Here is an 11,018-nt window from a genome sequence, read left to right as displayed (position 1 = left end):
AGTACTAGGAGCCAGCAACTTTTGTGTTTTATAACCAATTGGTTATCAATAGTATTTTTAATAGTGTGAGATTAAATTCAATAGTGTGAGATCATTCCATTTTTTTTTACGGTTAAATGCTGATCAACTTTTTAAAAAATTGCTTACCCTTGTAATTTTTTAAGAAATACGTTATTTACTTATTTTCACTTTGAAAATTTGGTTTTGTAACAAATATAATTTATGTTTAAAATATTTACATTTCTTTATTATTATATCTTCATTACAAAATATAATTGAAAATACTAACAAAAAAACTTTAATAATATCCCTTATTTTAATTTGATACTAACTACGTTTTTAATTTTAAATTATAAGTCTCATAAAATTTATGGTTTGAATTACGACCCTTGAATTAGACTAAAAATATTTAAATTTTAAATTTCAATTTCATTTTAAACATAAATTCTATATAAATTGCGAGTATGTGTTATCTCAAATTTTTTATTCTATTATCTATTTTTTAAATTTTAATAGTTTAATTATTCAGTATTTATAATTAGATTGTTATAAAGGTATCCATAAATGTATTCATAGTTAAGAACTTAATCAGATCTTTAATTACATATTTTTTAAGAAAAATATTCTATTAATTTTAACATTTTTAACATAAAAATAATCCAATTACAAAATTAAAAATAGTTTAAAAACTAAATTAAAAAATATAAATATTTAATTATAAATTTGATAAAATTATAAAAACTAATAAAATAATTAAACCAATTTTAATTATACAATTTTTAAAACCGTATAAATCAACACTAATTATTTCATATGAACTTGTCAATTTAATAATTTCTTTATTAATATAACCAACAAAAAATCATAGTACTTTAATTTAAAGTTTGAAGGGATATATTTTTCATTCAAATTATTCAGAGTGATTTTTTTTTCACTTATTGATGATCGATTAAATTTGCCAAAAATATTGCATAATATTAAAGAATTTTATATTATTTTTAATTATTTATTTTATAATACATTAAAAAAAATTTAACTTTATCCCCACAAATAATTCATTCATATAATATACAATAAACAAATTAAGACAAATTTCATATACATTTAAATAGTTCGATTTTACAATAATTTCACTCTATTTTTTCTCTCATAAAAAATATTATTTTATCTGTCACTATATTTTGCATATTTCAATTCCTCTCTTATTTCTTCGGAACATTGCTGTATTTTTTAAAAAACAAATTATCCAATTACATATATAGTATTCTTTCTATTCAATTAGGATCATTTCTTATTCATTCTATGATTACCAAAAATTGTTTTCTTCCATGATTAAACAAATATGCTTATTAAGCCCATTTCCAACAAATTGTCAACTCGACTGTATGTTCAAGACCACGCGAAAAGCCAAAAGCACACCATGACACCAAGTTTCATTGCACATGGTCAGACAAGATAATATATGAGTTTCAATACTTTTCAACTACATAGCCAGTTTGAAGTCCACCATAAACTCCTCCTCTTCATGTTCACTCAAAAAAAGTTTTCAAAATCTTGAACGTTCACATAATTTATATTATATCTAAATGGTTAACATAGATGGAATATCACGTTTCGCTAAGTGCAGCGGAATATGAGAACCGCTTCCTATATTATTTAAGGAAAAGTTTAGGGGACTAGCAATTTTTGTGTTTTCTGGCCAGCACTTAACCATCAAAATAAAAGTGAGTGATTTCCCACCATTAGATGTAATCTCACACCATTAAAAATATTATTAATGACCAATTGATAGTTACAAAATACTAAAATGGCTGGCCTAACATTCCTCATTATTTAATATAAAAATTATATGAAAAGAAAAAATAGAATAGAGTATTTCCCTATAATGCCCTTCCTCTAACAACAGCTGATACAACTGAACTCAGGTGAAGCTAGCAGTCATTGCCAGTTTGCCACTCTGCAAACGACACCGTTTTCAACGACGGAGGCGCCGCAATGCCATTTCGAGCTCGCACTGCAATCTTCCGTTGGTCTCTGCATAGTGTTCCTTACAGTATCCATCACCATCAACCTCATTCTCTTCACTCTTCTTCTTCTTCCATTCTCCTCAAGTTCACTTCTTTGGCCCAACCTCAGGTTCGAAATTCTTTCAACCTTTTTCTCCCTTCTATCTATTTCTTATCACATTTTTATTTTCCTTTTCCATCCAAACACTGTTTTGAACCAGGTTAATGGCAAATCTGTTGAAACATGTGACGATGATGGATTTTTGTCATGGTTGGAGCGGAAAGCTGGTTGTAGAATTTCTTCATCGCTTTCAATTGGTAAATCTTCATATGGCAGGTACCCTCTTTGTTCTTCTGCTGATTGAATTTGTTTCCATTGAACAGGGAAAACAATGCTCAATTTGAAGTTCATTGTAATCCTAATCCTAATGTAGGTGCTTCCCTTAAGAGATTAATGTTGTAATGTAAGAAATGAAAACCTACCAGGTTCTAGCTCTTAACTGCATGCTTATTGTTTCCTATGTCATCATTCTTGAAATCGAATAGTAAGAATGATTGTGAATTTAGGAGTAGTTTATGGGTTAATATTCTTTATAAGTCATAACACAGAATGATATACCGAAGATGGAACATCTTCCTGTTTATATTATATATTATTATATTAATTAATGGTGGTTTAGTAACTATTAATTTGTGTCTTGCATCTAGGTCTCTGTTTGCTTCTAAGGCGATAAAAACCGGAGATTGTATTTTGAAGGTTCCTTATAGAGTGGTAGGCATCCACTCTTAATCTTTCCTCGAACTATATGTTATGGCTTGCTTTTTATATGTCACAATGACAAGTCACTCTTGATAAGATAGTATTTGTAATTGGTTTTGTAGCAAATAACAGCAGATAATCTCCCTGCTAAGATCAAATCTCTGATCAGTGAGGAAGTTGCGAATGTTGCAAAACTTGCTGTTCTTCTTCTAATTGAGCGGAAATTGGGTCAGGTACCATTGTTATCATGTTCCTGTAAAAGGTTTCATCTGAAATTTGGGAATTGTTGAACTTTTGCAAACTTTGAGTTTTGCTCTTGGTAAAATCTTGAAGCTTGCTTGTATGTCTGAAATATCTCTCTCTGTATGCAGGACTCTCAGTGGAATCCTTATATCTGCCGTCTACCATGGCAAGAGGAGTTGCATAACACGGCAGGTTTTCTTTTCATTTTGGTTTTTGAGTAATGATCTTTTATCTTTTTAGAGAAATGCTATTTGTACACCAAAATTAGCCACTAAAATCAGCCACTAATGTATTTGTGTATAAATACATGTGTAGTTTAATTTATTTTAAATGTGTATTTGTATTCCAGCATGTATTTTATACTGGTGGCTGACTTTGGTGGCTGATTTTGGTGTACACATAGCATAACCCATCTTTTTAACATGGTAAAAATTGTTCTTGTTACATGGTGTATGACTATGATTTATTTTTCTTTTACACATTTCACTACATTGTGCTATTATAAACTATATTATTCACTATGGTATTTTTTTTAATCTTAGATTTTTTGGAATGAAAGTGAGCTGGAGATGATTCATCGAAGCTCGGTTTATTGGGAAACAATTAACCAAAAGTCTCAAATTGAAAGGGACTTCTTGGCAATCAGACCTGTAAGTGCTTTGTGTTGGCTATATATATTCTAACTTATGAAATGCAAGTCATTTTCTGCCAGGGGAGGAATACACATATATGATATGATGAAACATCTTAAGACAAAACTAATCAGAATATAGAAACCTAGAATAGGTAGTCTTAGAGTATGGAGTATAAGAGGTCATGATGAATTGATTACTTCTATATATTGAAATTTAGAATCATCAAGAGTTCTTTCAATCAAAATTAAAGAAATGTATTGCTGTTCAAACGGCAATAGGTAAGTAACTGGATCAGAGTACCGAGTGTATCAGGACACCATGTCTTTTCAAGTAACTTATTAAATTGAGCTGACTGCTAAATCTGGATTCATGCAACATTAATTGAAGTGCCGTGCATCAGCAGAAAATATAGTTTGATTCTCTGGCCACATAGAGTTTAATTGAACAAGCATAAGCATACTATTGATTGACCTTGGCTGCTTTAGCATGCTCTTCCTATATTGTTTCAGTATGTTCCTTTCTTTTTATTGTAACTTGTAAGTATATTGACAAGATTGAAATTACAAGATGGGAGGATATGAGATACTTTGTACAAGAAAGAAAAGAAAAATTGTAAATATAACTGTCAGTGGAGCATAATATTCTTCTCTCTCAAGATATCTGACTTGCTTTACATCATATATAGGCCAAACATCTAATCTTTTCCTGCACGACATTTTTTATTTTTTGAAAATTTGTCACTGGAAGTGTGATAATTGCATTCTTGTGTTCACTAATATTTTAATTTGGTATGTTCCCCGTTTTATTTATATTTTACTGTTTAAAAGCTGAAAGACTGGTTGTGCCAAATTTGTCCGTCTATTTCAGATTTTTGAATGTTTCAGTCAAAGTTTTGGAGATATTACTTATAAAGACTTCATGTATGCATGCACACTAGGTAAGCAACCACTTCAAAATTTGTAGTTCCCTACCAAGTTCCCTTTCTACGACATTGATTTAGTCTATATGGCCTCCCTTTGGAGCTCTGCTTTTCAGATTCCTTTAATAGATCGACATGCTTGGGGACTCAGCCTCCCTAGTAGTTGTCTTTTCCTTCTTTTCTCCACCTATGTATGAAGGATATCTATATGATGGTGTATCTTTACTCATACCAAATTTTGAAAGGAAACCTCATTATTATATTTTATGTAAATATGGACTTTCATCTTTAGTTTCGTTGTTAACCTCAATATCATTATCAGTTGGTTCTCGAGCATGGGGAAGCACCAATGGTTTATCTCTGGTATTGTTACTGTAAGGAGACTTATTTTAATATTTTGTTTCAACCATAGTTAGTTTTCTGACCTTTTTTTCTTTGTTCTAGATTCCTTTTGCAGATTTTGTAAACCATGATGGGAATTCAGAAGCAATTGTGATGAGTGATGATGACAAACAATTATCAGAAGTTCTCTCTCTCTCTCTCTCTCTCTCTCTCACACACACACACACACACACACACACACACACACACACACACACACCCTTCTCTCCCTTGTATCTATTCTAACATGGTGATTGGAGTCTATTAAAATGGTTTAAAGAGATATTTTCTCATAGATGAAAGCCAAATTTCTTTCTGATGGCCATTAATACTCCACTCTTTTCATATTCAATGTCTCATATAGTAAGGTTCGTGATGTTTATATAGGGGACTTTCCCTCACAGACATGTTGAGAGATTAGGAATCTAATGTTTTATAGATATATCCTTTTTTTACATTGCTTTTGTATTGGGGAACTCTTATCCCTCATTTTGTATTATCGTTCTCCATATATAAAAAAAATCTGCTTTTGAAATTACCTCATTAATACTCAAATAATGTTTTTATGAGACTGATATTTTGAGGTGTATTTTTTTTCTTACCTATTATTAGGTTAAGTACTAGTGTAGGACACCAGTTCCACTTCTTAACCCAAATTAATATATATGTATATATTTTCTTAAACAATTCTCACACCCATTTAATTTAATATTTGCAAATATGTGCAGGTTATCTCTGATCGTGACTATGCGCCTGGGGAGCAGGTCATATATCTCTTACTGAAGACTATATACTTTCCCGTCTCATATGTGCTAATGGTTTCCAAGGTGAAGACTCCCATGCAGTTGTCTTCATGTAAAGTTGTTAGTTAAGAACCATTAGATGATTTGACATGTTTGATAAAATTGTTATCTAATGATTCTCAACTAGCAACTTCACATGAAGACAACTGCATGTGAGTTTCACTCATTTTTCATTTTCTGCAAGCTTGAACAAAGTCTTCTTTAATGAAAATTTTACCTGCAGGGATTAAATTACCTCTTATTGTCTTTGTATTTTCCATTATTAACCAGTAATGTCATTTCAAAAATGCTGACCATTGATTCCTGCTGTTTCTTTATCGATTAAACAGCAAGGATTACCTTGAGTTTCATGCTGTTCATTATAGTGAAATATTCTGAATTAAAACGTCAACATTATTCCCATGAATGCAAATATGCCAGACTCTTGGAATATGCTTTCACGAACCATAATTACTAAAATAGCTCAAGTACAAGTTTTCTGCACTGAATGTGACTTAAAACAAGAAATCAACAATTGGTAAAAAAAAAAGAGCGAAAGGAACATTATTGTTGCTTCACCTTAATTATATGATCCCTAGATTTAGAGATCCTTGCAATCATGTATTTTCTTTTTCTCTGTATAGGGCTATTATGCAATTATGTGATTTTGATTGTGTTTAATAGCTACAATGTATTTCAATTTGTTGCCAAATTTTGCTGTTTGTAAAATTTGTCACTTAGAGGTTACTGGGTTTTCTGCTTTCATTGTTTTAGGTACTGATAAGATATGGAAAGTTTTCAAATGCTACATTGATGTTAGACTTCGGTTTTACAGTCCCCTACAACATTTATGACCAGGTATTCCTTGTAATAATTAAATTTCTTGTATCATTAGCACAGCATAATGAATTTTATTGCCGACTTGTTGCTTTATTAACTCTATGATTGCATCTGTAATCATTGATTAATAATGCTGGTCATTCTCAGGTTCAGATCCAGTTAGATATACCTAAGCATGATCCTCTGCACAAGATGAAGTTGGAACTCATGCAACAATACTTTGTGCCTTCAAGGAAAAACGCGGAAAACTTGAAACATTCTTGGAACATCTTCACAATCAAGTTTGTACTGATTCTTAATTTTTCATCCGTCATGTTGATTCTACTTTATCAGTGCAAACTTTTGTTAATGCTCATGAACCAGTGCTTACTTCAGCAAACTGATCGTTATCATTTGCTTCTTTCTTTCCTTTTCATTCGATATCAGACAAAAAAGATGACCCACACAGCACTTGAATAGTCAATTTTATGTATATTGGGCATGAGATATCTTTTGCTGACTATTTTGCATCGGCCTTTATACATGTCTGGTTGCATAAAATGTGCATGTTAATAATGCAGAAATCTCTATATGATTTTACCCTAAAATATTGCTGATAAACTTGCCAGTATTTGGATATCTGATGGAGCTATGATCATCACATAGGGAGGTCAAGTGGCCTAAAGGAAAAGGGAAAGGTCTTCCGCAATCGCTTCGTGCCTTTGCTCGTGTTCTTTCTTGTACTAATCGTCAAGGTGCGCATAGCATCTAGTTGCTAATTTTTCCCACCCAAAAAGTAGTTTACACTTGTTGAATAAACTCTACCTAACAGTATCCACTTTTGTAATTCACATTGATCAATTATCAGAACTTGATGATCTGGTTGTGGAAGCTGCACAAACTGATGGTAGGCTAGGTAGGCGGCCGTTACCGGATGTCAACAAAGAGATTCAAGCCCACCTGATGTTATCGTCATTAATCGGCAAATTAATTGAGGAGCGCAGTGCAGCCATTATGGTAATGACTTTATCTTATAGGTGTATGATTGGTAGCAAGATAAAACAATTGGAGCATTTTTTTTTTTGTAAAGGTGTATTAATTGTATGTTCATGTGTTATTTCAATTATTTGTAGTCATTGGAGGAGTCTTCCAATTGTTCATCATTTTGTGTAAGAGTTCCTGTTAGAAGATTCATGGCCCGGGATCTCCTACGCGGCGAACTTCGCATTCTGAATTCTGCTTTTACATGGCTGGAGAACTACTGTTTGTCGTCAACTTAACAGTTGTTTGTAGCTGCAGCCTCAGTATAGCAGGAAAATGAAACTACCACATCAGATATATTGGAATTATCACAACCTGAAGATTGTGCTGACTATGGGTTAGCTGCTTCTTTTGGTTGGTTAGACTATTCAACCTCAGTTGTTTTGGTTCTATCACCTACTGGATTTGGAATGAGTATATCAGAGAGCAAGTTAGGGCAGCATCTGTTGTAGAATAGTAGAAATAAATATATTTCTCATGTTGTACCTTAATTTATTCTCTCCCTTCTGGATCAGAAAATGATGAATTGTGTGGTTGAGGCATCTGATGTGATGGCAAAACTGTTTGTCTCAGTGTAAAATAAATCTGTATTGCATCCAATTATGTAATGAGACATTAAGAAAAATAATTACCTTTTTATATTGATTGCATGAATAGTTATTCAAAAAATAAATGTGTTGTATAGTTGTGTACTAGTACATTAAAATTAAACTCATAAAAGAATCATCTTTTATATATAAATAAAAAAATGTATAAATAAACAAAGGTAAAGCTTCAAATTATAATAAAATCCTAGCTAATAAACTAGACTTAAGTAAGAAGGCTATAGCATTAATTATTTTTAACATCTTTTTATATATTCTAACTTCATTTTCAATTTATTTTTTATGTATTCATTAATATACTTAGACATATAATTTACATTCAAATACATTGAGTTTTAGATATACCAAAATCATTTCACAATATTTTAAATAAAAAATTTCTTACAAGATTAAATTAATTTGAAATTTTGCCAATTGCCGCTCTTTGAATGGCTAAATTAGGGATGTTTATGGGTTGGGTGAAACCGGGTTTAATGTGACCCAAATTCGATCCGAAATATATACCGAGCATGTTTGTTAGACCCGAACTTGGTCCTAGACCCGATGAAACCTACACATTTTCGGGTCACGATTATACCGAGTAGAAACCGGGTGAAAACCGGGCCATTAACATTACATTACCTTGATACCTTCTTGTAAGTTAGCATGTGAAAATATCTAAAATTTCAAGACTCCAACCATTATTTGACATGGTAAAATTCACTTAGAAAAATATAACAAAAACCAACTCTTCTCTAGAATTAAAGCATAACCACAATCAATACTAATGTTGTCTAATAACACCAAATATTTAAATCAATACAAATAACACAACATTATGCATTAGTCTAAAGTCTTATGCATTTTAAACATAAAACATTAACTTATAGTCTTATAATGACTAATAACACAAAATATTAAGGTTTACGATACTTAAATTCTATATAAGAATAGCCACCATCTATCACTAACAACACAAAATATTAATTGTGTATGATAACAGGGCTACCGAGCCGAGTTCGGGTGACCCGAGCTATACCCTAGACCTGACCCAAAATAATGACCGAGTCTATTTTTGAGACCTTTATCCGGTCCTAGATCCAGTAAAATCACACCAAATTAGCCTCTAAAATGTTTGAAACTGACCCGGATCTTCAGACCGGGCCGGGCCATGCACACCTCTAGGCTAAATAACCACTTGCAATATTATCCAAAAAATGATTTTTCCATTTGAGCACATTCCTTATAAAATTGCAAGAATAACCACATCTTTAGCAGAATTTGATGTTAATATTTGATAATCTTCCATGAATAACATTCACGAGGATAGTTCTCTAGACATTTATCCGAAATCAATTTTAATTAATGCAAAGCTTCTAAAATTTGAATAGTAGTGTGATCTTATCCTTGATATGATACCAAAAAAAAAAAAAACCTTATCCTTGATATTATCACCTTATATTAACATTATTGATGACTAGAGAATCATATCAATTTATAATTTTTCTAAGCTAAGGCAATTCGAATCTCCACAAATTTTCTAACATTATAAATCAAACCAATGCAAAAATCAAATTAATTTAATTCAGACTATCTATAATTTAAATCAAATTATGTATTTTGGATCATTAAATACCATTTTATCTAATCATACTATTATATTAATATTAATATAAAAAAAACTGTATATATACCACTGTTCATCACATTGATGATGACATTGATCATCAACGAGAAAAAAAATGTCCATGCCATCAATTCATGCAACGCTGTTGCTTTTTCTTGTAGCTGTTGTGGCGTATTCTGTCGTCACAACAGCTACAAGTTTATTACCATCTCCATCTCGAACTCCTGTTTTCGATTTTGATGACGTTAATATTACATTTATTAACGAATTGCCATCCGATGTAGGCAACAATAGAACAGAGTTGTTCCTGCTTTACAACACGCAACAAACAAAGACAAGGTTGGAACCATTAGTTCCAGTGTTACGACTTGCCAATGAGATATTTATACAAAGCAGTAATATATGTTGGATCACAAGGTGTATCAACTTTAATCACTATGATCCTTATGTTGACGTTGACCTTTTAAGTTTACATTATTCGGGTAGATTGGATGGTCTCTTCAAAAGTAAAGATAATACCAATTGGGACCAAGTCGCAACCTGGGGATGAAGCATTATAAATAGTTATATACTTAATAAGCTGTGTTTATTCAATAAATTAAAGTTTCTTTGTGTAATTGAGTAACCTATCTATCTCTGTGAATGTGCTAAAGCAAAATGGGAGATGTGTTATGTTTTCACACATTATGTATAATGATATATGTCTATTTTAATAATGGGAGATGCTCCTATAAAGATGTGTAAAACGTCTTTTTGTAAAGATATTTACGTGTCGCATTATTATTGGACGTATTAATGAACCGGTTATTTTTGAATTTCTTAATAAATTAGAATAAAACTGATTTTTTTTATAACAATAACAATAAACCCATTTTTTTAGGGATTTAATTGTATTTTTTAAATTTTTAGGGATTTAAATATCCGAAAAACAAAAAATCAGGGATATAATTGTCTTTTTATCAAAAAATTTAAAGATATTCGATTTAGATTGTATAATTCGATCGGATCAAATCGGGTCTAATAATTATAATGCAGACAATTGGGTTTATTATTGTTGCTATAATAAACCGATTTTGTTCTGGTTTATAATAAAAAATAAATTATTAATCGGTTTAATAAGAATGTTCAATAATAATATGACATGTGTGAACGTTTTTAGAAAAAGACATTTTTAGTGTCTTCATTAAAGTGGTATTCTGCCAAAAAAAAAAAAACTTGAAT

At 31.1% G+C, this 11,018-nt stretch overlaps 1 protein-coding gene across 3 annotated transcripts; it reads left to right on the top strand.

Moving 5' to 3' along the window:
• The first annotated feature begins 1,895 nt into the window (after window positions 1-1,895).
• Window positions 1,896-8,273, top strand: LOC107618672 (SET domain-containing protein). Of its 3 annotated transcripts, none has more exons than XM_016320798.3 (15): window positions 1,896-2,136; window positions 2,228-2,343; window positions 2,715-2,778; window positions 2,889-2,999; window positions 3,138-3,197; window positions 3,552-3,659; window positions 4,512-4,581; window positions 4,886-4,926; window positions 5,008-5,088; window positions 5,673-5,708; window positions 6,501-6,584; window positions 6,714-6,847; window positions 7,212-7,300; window positions 7,414-7,562; window positions 7,679-8,273. In XM_016320798.3, the coding sequence occupies exons 1-15, from the start codon at window positions 1,996-1,998 to the stop codon at window positions 7,823-7,825; spliced, it is 1,431 nt and encodes a 476-aa protein (XP_016176284.1). In that variant the 5' UTR covers window positions 1,896-1,995; the 3' UTR covers window positions 7,826-8,273. The 3 variants fall into 3 exon arrangements, with proteins under 3 accessions (XP_016176284.1, XP_088356640.1, XP_088356641.1); XM_088500514.1 differs by having other exon boundaries at window positions 3,100-3,201; window positions 7,679-7,966; XM_088500515.1 differs by lacking the exons at window positions 4,512-4,581; window positions 4,886-4,926 and having other exon boundaries at window positions 3,100-3,201; window positions 7,679-7,966.
• Window positions 8,274-11,018: the final 2,745 nt, after the last annotated feature.

Source organism: Arachis ipaensis, chromosome B9 (assembly GCF_059453495.1).
Source record: "Arachis ipaensis isolate K30076 ecotype BB chromosome B9, ASM5945349v1, whole genome shotgun sequence".
In the NCBI taxonomy this organism is placed as follows: domain Eukaryota; kingdom Viridiplantae; phylum Streptophyta; class Magnoliopsida; order Fabales; family Fabaceae; genus Arachis; species Arachis ipaensis.
This window is presented reverse-complemented; position numbering and strand designations above follow the sequence as displayed.